The sequence below is a fragment of the Solanum tuberosum genome, unplaced genomic scaffold (assembly GCF_000226075.1).
Source record: "Solanum tuberosum cultivar DM 1-3 516 R44 unplaced genomic scaffold, SolTub_3.0 scf00111, whole genome shotgun sequence".
Taxonomy (NCBI): Eukaryota; Viridiplantae; Streptophyta; class Magnoliopsida; order Solanales; family Solanaceae; genus Solanum; species Solanum tuberosum.
This window is the reverse complement of record NW_006239034.1, coordinates 1205084-1220483: the sequence shown is the minus strand read 5'-3', so window position 1 is coordinate 1220483 and position 15400 is coordinate 1205084. Positions and strand designations below refer to the sequence as shown.

At 33.8% G+C, this 15400-nt stretch overlaps 1 protein-coding gene across 1 annotated transcript; it reads left to right on the top strand.

Moving 5' to 3' along the window:
* Positions 1-10367: 10367 nt before the first annotated feature.
* Positions 10368-14954, top strand: LOC102604410 (phosphatidylinositol 3,4,5-trisphosphate 3-phosphatase and dual-specificity protein phosphatase PTEN). Its single transcript, XM_006349512.1, has 7 exons — positions 10368-10664; positions 12509-12685; positions 13071-13184; positions 13274-13453; positions 13599-13835; positions 14305-14406; positions 14774-14954. Exons 1-7 carry the CDS (start codon positions 10377-10379, stop codon positions 14918-14920), a joined length of 1245 nt encoding a protein of 414 aa, XP_006349574.1. The 5' UTR covers positions 10368-10376; the 3' UTR covers positions 14921-14954.
* The last annotated feature ends 446 nt before the right edge of the window (positions 14955-15400 follow it).

Below are 15400 nucleotides of genomic sequence, written 5' to 3'. Positions count from 1 at the left end.
TGAAAACATGCATTGTTTTCATCTTTGTGAGTGTAAGCGTTGCATCTGATTCCTGAACTTTATATGATTAAGTCATTATGAGCGATTATGGAATCATTCTTTCTGTGTGGGCATTCTAACACTTTAATTGAGCTTGAACTTGCATTTGAGCCAAGTATTGTGAGCATTAGATTCTTTGATATTGGTGAGTCACTTCTTGAATCTTTGAGTGCACAATTGATTTTTGCATAAGTAAATTGAGTCTTGTTGTGTGCATTCATGATCGATTCTTGTGTAACACTGTTCAAGACACCCTTTTGAACGACTGAACCTGAGTTTGCTTGAGGACAAGCAAAATTTTAAGTTGGGGGTGTTGATGAGTCCACAAATTGGACTCAATTAGGGCTATATTTTAATAGAAATTGTGTACTCAAATACTTATTTTATCTCAATGTATGATGAAAACCCTTAAGTTTCAGGTATTTGAAGTTTGAAGGAAAGCCTGGACACTACGTCGCAAAAAGGAACGAAAAAGCTGAAAAGAACGAAGAAATGAAAGCCTAAGGATCGCTATTTTGATGTTTGCGTAATCAAGACGCAACTTCCGATGCAAGTGTCTACGATCGTACAATAGTTTAGTAACCCAACCAAGGGTTGGGATCGTTCCCAAGAGAGTGGTTTTGAGAATTAATAGATAAATAAAATTTAGTTTTAACTAGTCGTAGCTAAAGACATTAACGATTAAAATATTGTAAATTAAAGGGGGACACAAGAGTATCAATTAACAATGGGGGGTTTTGTCACTAGTAAGTAAAAAAAGAAAAATAAACAGGGGTTTCTAGGTTTGAGAGGGTTTTGAAGACTTAAAGTTCCAAAGGTTTTCATCTTTAAGATTTGGAGTTGGGTCTCTTAGATTCTTCAATTTTGGCCTGTATCAAGACTTAAATCTTCATACCCAGTTGAATGCAAGCTCAATTTGGTATAAATTTCTATCCCTTATACATGTGTGGCTAAAACCCCCAATTCTTGGGATGTGATTTAGCTAATATGGGTTAAGATAATTGTTGGGTCTTGCTTGCTGATAGTTTAATTGTGATTTCAGTTAGTAGTTGTGGATGAAATTAATGAATTTGTAGTTGAAAATACAAGTTTATTTATGTGTTTTCGGCTTGCTCGAGAGAGAGGTTGTAAAACTAAGACCACTAAATTGATGTCCAGTACGAGTGGGACGACATGAGGTTCAGCTCGAGAGAGTGAACCCTAGTCCCATGTCCACACACTCAGGTTGAGAGAGTGAGTGGGTTAAGGCGTAGGCTGGTCTTCATGCAGAAAGTGGGTGTCCAAGAGGAACACATTTGAAACGAGGTAAGTTGCTCCAGAGAGAGCTTATCCCCCTTAAAGTCTAACCTAGTCACAATTATTCTATCAATCTTCTATCGAAAGAGAGAGCCCAATCATCTAGCTTAACCCGTATTTGCGTCACATCCCAAGGATCCTCTCTCATTACTTAGAAACCCTTGTTTATTTTGCTTTTTTTACTTACTAGTGACAACCCCCTCCCCCCCCCAATTGTTAATTGACACTCTTGTGTCCCCCTTTAATTTACAATGTTTTTAATCGTTAATGTCTTTAGCTACGACTAGTTAGAACTAAGATTATTTTCTATTAATTCTCAAAACCGCTCTCTTGGGAACGATCCCAACCTTTGGTTGGGTTACTAAAATAATTGTACGATCGTAGACACTTGCATCGGAAGTTGTGTCTTGATTACGCAAACATCAGTAGCCTTTGAGGGTATCTATGGTATGTTCAATTTATGATGTGATGGTCTATGAGTTGATTATGCTTATGACTTACGTTTTTTCCACTATCATCAAAATGATGCTTTCACTTAGCAAATTGCATGCATTCAACAAAAATGTTCTTTTTAGCATGCTTTCAAGGTTTTCATGCATGACTATCATACTTAGTGCATTTTTGTACTAACCCATATTTCTCTACATTTTTCCCAAGTGTAGGGTCCGGTTCTTCAGGCGATCATCATTTGGTTCAAGCTTGGTTTCGACTATTCTCCTTGCTTGTGGTGAGTCCTCATGATTAGAGGATGGGAGTTTCACTTTGAGTTTCATTTCTAGTAATTCAATTTTCAAACTATGTTGTATGGGCTATGCCCCTTTTATTTGAACTATTGTAATAGATGGCTAATTGAGACAAGTCTAGACTTCCTCTTTGCTTTTATGAAAGATTCTTAAGACTTGAAATGTGTTTTACTCTTGATTGTTCTTTACTTATGTTATGATATGCTAAGTGGCTTACACGTTGCATTTCGGGGTTCCATGTGCTTTTTTACGTCTAAGGGGTACCCTTGGGTCGTGACAGTAAACTACCTAGGGTTAGGAGGAACCACAACCATAATTCTAAATTGAAAACCTACTAGGTAACAATAAAATAATAATATAGAACAAAATATAATAAAATAATAACCTAACTGGACCTCCATAATCCCGGAAGGTACAAACAACAAACATAACCTAACTAGTCCCCATAAACCGCTGGGTACAAACAACAAACAAGTATAATGGTGATAAACAAAGCATATGAATGCATGGTGAGCAGTAAAACCATGCGTGACCATCTGAAACCATAACCATAGCACTCCCAGCCAACTCTCAGCTTCACTAGCAAGAGTGACAAATCAATCTAGGCCGCTCAGCCAGCCAGTCAATTCCCAGGGGCGTATACCGCCCAGCTAGCAAGAGTGACCTAGGGGGTGTCGACTTCAAAGCGGATCTCCTGTAAATCAGGGCCACCCGGGTAGATAATAAACTCCCAGCCCAACTAGTAAGAATAACCTGAGGGAGTAAGTAGGATCAAAAGCATGCAAGAAAGGGCATCGACACGATGGGTAGCCAAGTGAAAACTGAGCACATCCTAGATTCCTCTAATATGACAAGTAGGAAAGGAGCACATTTTTTATGGCTCATAATATCAAAAACTATAAATTAAGTGATTCAAGAGTACAACTCCCATTACAACTAATTTAGAATAGAGCCGAGTAAAATAGTGTTTCAAAATAAAAAATAAATATGCCAATACATGAACTGGTACCACAAATTTGTGAGAATGAACAAACAATGCAATGCATGCCAACACCAACATCCAAACAAGGCACTCCAATTCAAATAAACAGGTATCCAACCAAACCACACTACAAGACGAAGAGTACTAACCTGGGATCCAACAGGTCCTTGCACACAACCTCGGGCCAACAATATAATCATAAGCTCAATAAGGGTACAACATACCCAATGCTAATTAACAAACCAAGGGGTCAAGAGGAGATTCCAAATTAACAAAAGGGGGAAAAACTCAAGGGACGATGCCCTACCCCAATCACACCACTCAAGTGTCAAACTTACCACAACTTGGACCAACCCACGGCTACGACAAAACACCAAGGTCACAAGCATCACTGCAAGGAGAACAACCCAAAAAAATCCCTATAGGGAGAAAATAATAACTATGAGGCGATAAAATACAACCTAAAACAACTAATGTCTAGCTTATTCTAAGTCCATCACGAATAAATCCAAAAAAGGATAAGGAAGATCACCTACACCACAAGCAAAGCCATAACCAAAACTAAGAATCCCATCACCCACAATAATCGCAAGGCTCCTTCGAAATCAAGAAAGGATGAACTAACAAGACGAAAGCTAAATACCCATCAAATACAATCCAAATTTACATGAAATTTGTACTACGCTTCATCTAAGAAGCTCAATCAAGAAAGTAGAACGAAACCTACTCCAAAGCCGAACGCGAGTGCTCTAAATCCACCTCACACGAGTTATCCGCTTATGAAAAATCAAATTATCAACCACAATGTCATTACAGAAATATTGACATTAAAGTCGCAACAATTGGAAATGGACCCAAATTTGAGTCAAAACAAAAATGTGAGACCCACGCCGGGAATCCCAAAATTGCCTCCATCAAAAGGTCCTAAACATCTTACCGAGCTTGTGTTCCAAAATTGGACACTATCTGAGGCTAAATAACAGAAGACATAACACATGCAAATAGTTCACAAATTAAGCACAAAATACGAGGGGCAGCAGCTTCAAGCTCAAATGAACCTCAAATAGGGGTTTACCAACACAATCCGATCACTACACCATGCTTGCACAAAATTCAAACGAACGACTTGACTGCCGAACTATCAGTCCCAGCAAGTCATAAATAACTTGGCGTCGCTACAACAAAGCTCTAAATGTTGAAAAGATCGAAAAACAAAAAAAATAACCCGAAGGGTCATTAAAAAATAAAACAAAAAAAAGATATAATACAAAAGAGCGTTAATGTCATGCTGACGTCCGACTGAGGAAAGAAAAAATAGTCATTTTTTGGTAATTATTAAAGAGGCATCAAACTAAAAGGGCAGGAGTGTGTAATTACTTTACTAATACGGGGCATGCAGTTAGTTTTTTTTTTTGATTTATTGTTCGGTGTTCAATACCTGCATTGACGCCCAGCTAATATAAATTTATGCCGCATAGGGCCTATTACAATATTGTTATTTAGTATTTATACCGCTAAATTTTTTAATCAATTAGTATAACAAAGTTATTTTTTCAAATTATAGATAAACCTTAACTAAAAGAAATACACTTCATGTTTATTTTCATATTAAATTTCTTTTTATTAATATTCGGATATGATATAATGTTACTTTAATATGGAAATACTGAGTGATATCAAATAATAGTGATATGAATTTGTTATTTCTAATAGATTTTATCAAGGTTTTGTTGGTTATGCAAATGCGGGGTATTACCTAAAGCTCTTTGTTCAAACAATCTATTTGTATATAAGGGTACTTTCATCATATTCTACAAGGTAGTCAATTGTTATTACTTATACAAGTAATATAAATATACTAACAACTTCTAAAGCAAGTGACTTAATAAATAAGAGATGTGTAATTTTTTATTGAAAAGATACATTAATACTGTTCAAGACAATGCTACTTACGTAGCTTAATTGAAAGAAGAATATATCAAAGAAAAATAAAATAAACCTCATTTCATTGAAGTTCTTTTTCAAACACAATCTTCATAGAATGGTTAAATAGATGTTCAACAAATTTGATCGATTTATAATTTGGCAGATATGTTCACTAAAGCATTACCAACATCAATATTTGAGAAGATACTAAGACATGACGTCTCTTAGAAATTAAATAATGTTGCAGTAGGGGGAATAATTGACACAACATTTTTTTTCCTTTAGCCTACATTTTGTCTCAATAGATTTTCTTTACAAGAATTTCAACGGGGCAACAAATAACCCATATTACAAGATTTGTGTACTCTTGTTAATTCACTAGGATTTTGGCCACATAATTTTTCCTAGTAAGGTTTTAACAAGACATATTATCTATCAATCATCATCCAACGAGGAGTGTTATTAATATTGTTATTGTGGATGCTCATAACTCGAAGGAGTGTAAAGACTGAATATGTGCTGAAAAACGATATCTTATTAATAAAGTTAGAAAGTTGTTAAATAGAGTTATAGAGTAAAGACTCCTAGACAAAACTAAACTAATTTAATCTAAATAGACAATGATTGTTGAAATGAGTAATAGGACTGCTGAAACATTATTATGACTAATATCAGAACTAAACTAATAACTTCAATAACTTGTGATGATCCAGTAAGCCTCCTCAACATAGGTGATGAGTCATTAATCCTAACTTGAACATATTATATATCAAATGTAGGTTTGGGCAGTGCCTTGGTGAGATTGTTGGGTATTTAATCGGCACTATGAACATGAACAATACGAATCCTTTTGATGTTGAGATTGTGGCAAACAAAGTGAAAGTCCACCGCAACATGCTTCACACAATTATGGATGATATATATGATTCTTGCTCAGGAATGTGGCTTTACGATCGTCATAATATATTGTGGGTAACTGATATACTAGAAAATCACAACTCATTTAGGAGGATGGTCCACAAGGTTTTAAAAAGATATTAGCCACCGCCCCATACTCAGACTCGATGAAGGAGCGTGAAACATTATTTTGCTTTAAAGACCATCTAATCAAATCGTGATGAAGAAACATGATGTAACTAGATGTAGAAACTCTATCAGTGATGTCCCCACGCCATTCCATATATGAGTACACATGTAGATTAAAGTCATCAATGATTGTAACACGTAGGCTGAGTTGAATGGTACCACACATGTAACAAAGGATGCACATCACCACTTTCCAGTGAAGGTCTGATGGTACTTGTATGGATTGAGATAACTTGTTGACCACATAGGCTAGGCCCGTTCTGGTTAAACATAAGTGTTGAAGTTTTTCCAAGACTCGGCGATAACGTGTAGCATTAGTCAGATGAGTTCCATCAAATAAGATGAGTAACTCAGAAGCACTAATTGGCGTGTTGACATTCTTATCATTTAAAATCTCATTCACATAGTTTGCTTGTGTGAGAATTAAATTGTCAGAGTTGCGTATCACTTCAACATAAAAAAATAGTAAAGATTACCTAAATATTTAATAAAGAATTGAGAAGCATAGGAAGTGATAACCTGATAGACACCATAAATGTTGCTCCAGTGATAATTATAATATCGTCAGCATAGATAAGAACAAATAACATTTCACCTAGACCATATCTGACAAGAAGCAAGAGATTTGATTTTGTCTTAACATAGACCATTGAAAAATATAACATATGAGAACACTAACACTTCCTCAAGCCATAGATCATCTTGTGCAAATGACATATATGCATTGGTTTTTCATCACTAGTAAACCCATAAGGTTGTGCCATGTACACTTCCTTATCCAAATTACCTTGTAGGCCTAATTGACATCAAGCTGATGTAGGTGCAAATTATAAGGAAGTACAACGGAAAGGACAATACAAACTGTGGTTGGCTTGATGAGTAGGTTGAATGTTGCATGAAAATCAATGTCCGACCTCTGAGTGAAGCCTTTTGAAACTAAGCGCACTTTGTATTTGCTGATGGTTTCATCTACATTCCTCTTGATCCATTAAAGTTGTGGCAAGATACAATATTTTTTGTCAGGTAAGGAGGAACAAATTCCCAAGTTTGATTTTTAATTAAAACAACAAGCTCTTGTTTATTACACCACTCATGATATTTTTATGCTTGTTTGCAGTTGTGGGTTATGTACCCTAATCACTAAAATTAATTTAAAGAGGTATAGAGCTACAGAGTGATAATTGGAAAAAAGGATATTGATAGACTTTATTAAATAAGAAAGAATTAGAATGAAAAAATTGTCACGTGCATGAAACAGTAGCGAGAATTTATTTAAAATGAACCTAAGAACTTTAGAGTGAGGTTGATCAAGACGTTGATGCCAAGTAGTGAGAGGAACAAATGTGGTGTTCATGTGATCTTGGGGAGGTGGGATAGACCACTCATACAGTTCATTATATGTCTGGTGGTACACCAACATTTTCTTCTTTATTAAATCCTTCACAACAAAGTCAAAAGGAAAAAAAATATCAATCCACTTTAGATTGTGTCGACAAAATTTAGAAATAGAGAAGTTTGCATTTAATGAAAGGAGTGAACAGAGTAAGGGTTAGTTTAAAAAAATTATTTGAGGTATTTAATTGAATCGAACTAGAGTGAGAAATATGATTTTTTTACCATCCCTCAAGGAGACATCCTCGTTATCATAGTACGATTATAAATTGTGTGGCTCTATTGTGATGTGATGGGTGGCTCCTGAGTCAACTATCCAAGGATTGATGGCAGTAGTAAACCTAGTTTCATAATTGGCTTTCTCTTCAAAGTTATTGTGATACTTCGAGCGACAAACATTGGCGGTTTGGCCAACCCTATTACTTATTTGACGAATAGTAATATAACTTGAATTTGAGTAGGACTATCATTGTGGTGGTATTTGGATGTGACTTTTGGCACCATTGTTGAGAATTGTTGGTCTGCCTGTGATTGTTACAATTATTATTGTTGGATTTGGTGGGAGTACCGACTACAGTAGTCATAGGACTAAACAGTTTCTTAGCATCCTCGTGGCGAAGGAAGAATTCATAGTCTAGTAAGTTTTCAAATAATTTCTCATAAGAGATAGTCGTACCGCGTGCACGAATGACATAAGAGATCTCACATACCTCAGGACCCAGACCACTGATTATTTTGACAATGATTTCAAGATTGGACACACGAACACAATTAGAATGAATATGGCTAGAAGATGATATCTTATTAATGAAATTAGAAAGCTATTACATAGAGTTATAGATGAAAAAATTCTAAACGAATAGAACTAAAGTAATCTAAATCGATAATGACTGCTGAAATAACTAATACAATATCCTAAATAAATAGGGACCATTGAAACATTAATACGACTAAATTGAGAACTAAACTAATAACTGAAATAACTCGTGATGTTCCAATAAGGTGTAATTACCATCTTTATGATAGTAATATTCACACCTTCACTACCTCATCATTGATTTTCCACAACTCCATATTTTCTCTCGGATTCTCAAAGGTTAATGTCGTCATATTTATGACAATCTTTGGTATTCCTTGATAATTATGTTGTATACACCATTAAAGACTTTAGAAACACTTGGAAGAAATAAGAATTTTTATACTCTCTTCTCTTGTCTCTCTTTATATTCTTTGTTTAAATTGTTGTTTGCTGTCATTTTATAACAAATGTGAAGTTTAATGCCCATATATGATATTCTTCTTGCAAATTAATTACAAAAGATGAATACTATAGATAATGGTGCTATGTGTTTCAATTGTGACATAGAGAATGCTAATTACGAAAGGAAATGAGATGCATTGAAAATTGCTTTTTCTATTTTGACAGAAGAAGTGAAGTTATTAATTATTTTTTTATGTATAATGTCATAGATATTGTTTAAGGCTTCAAATTTGTGATTGAAAAAAATGTATTTGTGTTATATAAGGCACAAGTACCAGGGCTAGACTATGACCGAAATCCCAGAGACACACCTTAACTAAACCAAGGTCCTATTACGTCTCCGATTTTTTTTTTGTAATTTTGTACACCTTTTGGCTTACGTGACACACATTGTGACTCCACATAGTTGAGGCGTGTGAGAGATGTTTGGATTTCACGTAAGCTCAGAAGGTGTACAAATTTACAAAAAAAATGAGTTCAGAGTGGTAATAGGAACTTAATTTAGTTAAAGGGTGTCTGGAATCTCGATCATAGTCTAGGTGGTACTTGTACTTTATCCCTATTTTCTTGTATAATTATATATTCAAAAAAATTTGTTTTTTAATAATAATATTATTTACAAAATCATGTGATATATGACTAAACATGCACGCTAGTAGGGCAATTTGCACCATAGGATAAAATACTTACAAATTGAAAAATAATTATTGTAGGAAAAAGTAAATACTATATATATATTGAACATGAATTATGAATTATGAATTATGGTAAGCATGTATTGCGGCTGTTTTTCCTCGAATTTTGGGGTTGTCCAAAGAACATTCCCAATTCATCATCATAGTTATACTAGGAATTCACTCTCTCTATATCTCTCTCTTCCTGAACCAGAAATGGACTTTATCAACTTCTCTTCTTGGCCCCCATAAAATAAAAACACACATTCCAAATTGTCTTGTATTGGTCCAAGAACCTAATGTTTTTTATTTACAAGTTTCTTGGACCAATTTGATTAATTACTACCTGCAAAAATAGTGGTCTGTAATCAATCATAAGCAAGTTGATTTGGATCTTTATGTTCAATTGAATGGTACTTCCTTTTTATGTTTGGTTTTTCCAACTCATTGTTTCAATGTAAAGGTCTCTATTTTGTTAAAATAATAATCCAAGATTATATGGGATTTGATGAGAAAAATTAAAGAAAAAAAGATTGTATGGTATTTTGCTCTAAAGTTGGATATGGTGCTGGGATTTCATGTATTTGTGACATGTAATTACTTAGACGTGAAAATTGTGAAGTATATATGTGCATGGTAATGCGGGCTATGTTGTTCAGATTCTTCAAAAATAACGTTGGACGCATGTCAGATCGATCCTCTGAACATAGTGTATTTTGGAAGATCTAACATAATAACATGCATATAAAAACATATATGTATGCACAAGTGCGCAGGGGATTTGTATTTTTATTTTCTTTAATGTTTGTGTTTACGATGTTGAAATGATATATAAACTTAGATGAAATTTGATTCAAATGTGTTTGGTAATTTTTTCATGACATTGAGTTCCCTATCTGAATCAATGTAAAGGCCGTATATTGATTTTTAGTTTATTATAACTCTTATACAGGTAGTGCATAAGATTAAAACAAAAAATGGGAGTACGATTGTCAAAACAGGGGTTTAAGAGACCTGATACTCCGAGTATAAGTGATCTCCACCTTGGTCTGATAAATTATCTGTCAAGAAGTTTTTGCATACGTAACTTGGTGTCGAAACAAAGAAGGCGAATGCTTGTTGGCGGTTATGATCTTGACATGACTTATATATCAGACCGAATTTTAGCAATGTCATTTCCTGCAGAACACGTGCGAGCAGTGTTTCGCAACCCTTTGTGGCAGGTTAAGTCTGTATTGGATATGAGACATGCTGGACATTACAAGGTTAGTACGTACATAATATTAATTCAGTTTACTTTAATTTCTCTCTCTATTAAAAGATAGTGTTTCACCGACGCTTAAGGATTATTGTCTCATTGGTGAAGCCAGGGGCGGACCTAGGTTGTGTCTTGGGGGTTCACCCGAACGCACTCGGTAGAAAAATTATGTTATATATATGGGGCCAAATTTTGATTTTATGTGTACATATATTAAAATGAACCTCCTGTAAACAAGTGAGAAGTTTTGGCTCAATGGATAAGGGGTTCAGCAGTGACTTTTACGTTGTGGGTTCAAATCCCAGGCGCAACAATTCCTCTTCTCTTATTTTTTACCCTTTATAATGCATGGAATTGGGCTCAACTTTTGGGCTTGGATCATCTTCTCTTTTTCATTATTTTTTTTCTTTATGTCATTTTTTTTCTAATTTGTTTTTGTTTAAATTTATTAGAAACATTTTTTTATTCTTCTTATATCTATTTGTCATTTTATTTCAACATAATTTTTATGTACAACTCTTTAAAAATGATGAATTATATATATAAAGATAAATTAGATGTAGTTGAATGAAGAAACTAAAAATCGTCAATATTTTTTTATTAATAATATATATTTAATAGAATTCATGGAATTTCTATTCTATTTTTTCAATTCTTATTTAGTGAGATGGAAACTAAATTTATTTGATTTTTTCGTTTTTTTTTTTTTCAACAAGTGATGACTAACCTAGTAAATTAAACTACATGAACTAAAAAATTGACGATGCCATTTATTTATCTTCTAATTATGCATTATAATATTAGTAAATCTATACTTACACACTTATAGAGAATCTTGATAATTTTCCTAGTAATATGTGTTTGAATGGATATTACTTTAAAAAAATTTAAAATGCAAAATAAAGTAAAACAATACAAAATAAAAGTATAAAACATACAAGAAATTTTAAGGATGTTCAATGGAGCAGGGTAAAAGTAGGAAGAAATCCTTAATGCGGTACTATAAGGTAATATAAATTTAGCGGGTTAAGTAAATATTTCCTTTAATTTTCACTTGTTTTAGGAATTAACTTATGTAATACAACTGATCCACTAATTTTTTTTATCAACGTAACTTTGTTCTCAATATCTTTGATTAGTTTGGTGTTAACTTTTATCAACCAATGAGATACCTTGTACAAAAAGCATGTCGGGGTTACTACGCTCACCGTGAACTTACATTACCGCATGAGCTTCTTCTTTAAATTTTGAACCCCTGAGCTTAATTCCTGAATCCGCGATTGGGTGAAGCAATGCACTTTAGAGAAGTGATAAGCACTCCAAATGATAACACACATACATTGATCGACTCTTTTTATTTCACTTTGAGGATTTCGATATATTTATAACAACAATATTGGATGCTGAAATTAGTTATATTAATTTCCATATGATTACTATAATACTAAATTCATACTTTTCTTATTAATTCTCCATAGCTTTTCACTTCACTTTAATGAAGCATGCATTACAGGTCACACTCAACGCTTCAAGATCATGAACCCCATGTCTTTTTGCGCTTTTCACATTTAAAAACTCAAATATTAGCTTTCATGTGTTTCGTAATTTTTATTTAAGATCTAATCACTCAAGCAGGTTTTATTCAAATAACTGCATCAAAGTGAATATATCTATAAGATTGGTACACTAAAGCTTGGATGAACAAAAAGCCCTAAATGTATGTGAATCTCATATTTACAAAAATATCTAGATTTAATGATGCACTAGCTTTACAGATATGATCCTTGGTGCAAATGATGATTTTTGAAGAAGCCTTACATTAGTGTGTCGTCTTGATCACTTTGCTTGTAGGTGTATAACTTATGCATAGAGCAAGCTTATGATGCATCACATTTTCATGGTCGTGTGGAGAGGTATCCAATTGATGACAACCATGTCCCTTCTCTAGATATGATCAAGGATTTCTGTGAAGATGTCTACTCATGGCTCTCAAGTGACTCCAAGAATATTGTTGTGATACACTGCATGGTTCGTACCCTAGTATCCTTAATTTGCACAATATTTCTTCTCCGTCACCTAACATTATATTCTTGACCAACTATCTATCCCTTTTGAACTGAAATTTTGGTTCAAATCCTGTATTTCACTTTTAAAAAAATTCATTGAATCTGTACAAATTATTCATTTAAAACCTAGTAACTTTAAAAGATTAGAATTCAGAACTTCATTCCGCCTCTGATTATATGTTGTGGCTATGGACCATGGGTGTTGTGACTTTTAGATCAACTCTAAATTTTGAGTACATCTGTTCGTTTCTATCTTTCATTTAGAAGATGAGAAGATAGATATCAATTGATCCTATGTATACCAAACGATAATGTAATTAACTTTTTTTCTTTTTTGACATCTCTAGGCAGGAAAAGGCCGAACAGGATTAATGGTTTGTTCGTACCTAGTTTACACTGGCATGTCAGCTGAGGATGCTCTGCGAGTGTATGCAGAGAAACGAACAATTAACAATGAAGGAGTACGTTATATCAATCCTTTAATTGAAATTGTTGACAATCCTGAAATATACATATGATTGAGAACCTTGAGATTGTTGGTATTTTACAGGTATCCATTCCAAGCCAACGTAGGTATGTCAAATATTGGGAGAATGCACTTTCCTATACAAAGGGTGTTCCTCCAACTGTCAAATTGCCTCAGTCATGCAAGAGAGAGCTGCGTCGCATTAGATTATATGACACTATAAACATTGAGTCCATCTTCTTCGTTCTATCTGAGTTGCAAAGAGTAAGCACTCTAACTCATATAGGATTATATTTGGGAGCATCAATGATTAATTTATAGATCAAGGGTGTTTGATTTATATCTATACCACTTGTGTTTGTTTCAGTGTTTTGCTTTTCATTGCAATGTATATAGTTTATTCAATCAGGTTCCAGGAGAGAAATATCGTCCATCTGTAGAAGTCTCAAAGAGTAGCTGCAGACGAATTAAGAGCGGTATTCAGAGAACTTATAGCCCTCAATATGTTTATTCATTTGTTGAGGAAAATGAAGATGAGATGAAACAAGAAAAGAAGGAACCTCGTCTTGTAGTCCAAATGGACACAGAAAGTTCTATGCTCTATCAAAAAACATGTCTTGATCATTTCTATGACATACCAGTGCAAGTACGTATCGTTACTCTATTTCTATTTTTATGTTGTAAGCCATTACACAATCTAGCTAATATAGTTAGGAATAAATATTTTGATTTGTTCCTGAGAGTTGAAAAATGTAACTAGCTAGATCACTTTTTCATCAGTACTGATGGTCATACTTTATTCAGCAATCCTTTTGTCTCGCGAAATTATTAAAATTCTTGCTAGTTTAAAGTGCACACTCTCACTCTCAAAATATTTTGCACATACAGCTTTCACAAAATATTCAAACTTTAAATTTTTATGTATTGTTTATTCTTATCTGAATAAATTACATTAATAATTTCTTCCACCCATCACTAGTATGATATATATATATATATCAAATTAATATTTTAAGCTCCATATTCCGGTCAAACATTATCACATAAAATAGGAAGTAGGAAGTACATGTTTTTTCCTTTCTTGCGTCTATTATGTAATCATTACATCTGAACAGATATGCGGAGATGTGCGTATCATATTCTATGAAAAGCTCATAGGAGGACGTCTTTTCTATGCTTGCTTCAATACTGCTTTTATTCGGAATGATCTACTGCAGGTACGCACATTGATCTTTTCCTCCAGGATAAGATATTGTGTCAATATATATTGTGCCACTTATTTTATGTGGATTTTAAACATCTAACTGGTTGTCTTCTTTTATGATTAACATGTAGCATTAATAGTCCCTCAGCATATAGAGAGTACTGCAGATTTTCACATCGAATGGTCCCTTATCATTTACTTAGCAATAAATTTAGCATTCTAGATGAGGGGTACTGAGAATTTTCATATCGTATACTTAACTACAAATTTGGCATGCTAGATGTGTACACCAAAAAAGAATCAGAACCAACTAACTGAATTGTTACTATTTATTATTGCGGTGTCATATTGATGTGAAACTAATTCTGGAAACTTTGCAGTTTTCGATACGGGAGCTTGATAAAGTTGGAAAAAAGGGTAGGTCCATTACTGGTTCTTCCTTCTGCTTGGAGTTGTTTTTTGGTCCAGCGAATGGAAATTGTTTGCCAACACCTCCTTTGCACGACGATGATCTTAGTGATTGTTAATTTCACTTATAAGAAGGTGGCTCGGTTTTATCAATCATCCTTTATAATATATATATATATATAACAATTCATAGTTTCAATTGTCTTACCATCTATTTTTCAGGGAAGGAAGACTAGGAAATTTCAATAGTTTTATACATAGAACTCGAGCAAGCAGTTTTAAGAAGTAATGTAATTTTATCTTGAAACTTAGCTTGCATGCATATCCTAGAATCTAATGGGAATTTTTTTTTCTTAGAATATGAAAAGTATATATCTAGGCTTTTTGGTTGCATTTAGTGTTAGAATTGGAGGGCCAAATTGTATTCTCTGTTTGATGATCCTTATAATAATTAACCAACTTAAAGATTGGAGTTGATTACATTCACTCATAAGTGTGAAAGAATTTTACACTGTGTTTTGACTTGTAGCAAGTAACCTGCATTAATTTTTAGATTTCTGGTCCCACTTTTATGAACTATCAATATGTGTGTTTGCCAT

Bases quoted from the DNA above. Each gene is read 5' to 3' on its own strand.
- LOC102604410 (XM_006349512.1), top strand. From the start codon at position 10,377: ATGGGAGTACGATTGTCAAAACAGGGGTTTAAGAGACCTGATACTCCG. The intron at 10,665-12,508 runs GTTAGTACGTAC...CTTTGCTTGTAG, and splicing joins GACATGCTGGACATTACAAG to GTGTATAACTTATGCATAGA. The intron at 14,407-14,773 runs GTACGCACATTG...GAAACTTTGCAG, and splicing joins TTCGGAATGATCTACTGCAG to TTTTCGATACGGGAGCTTGA.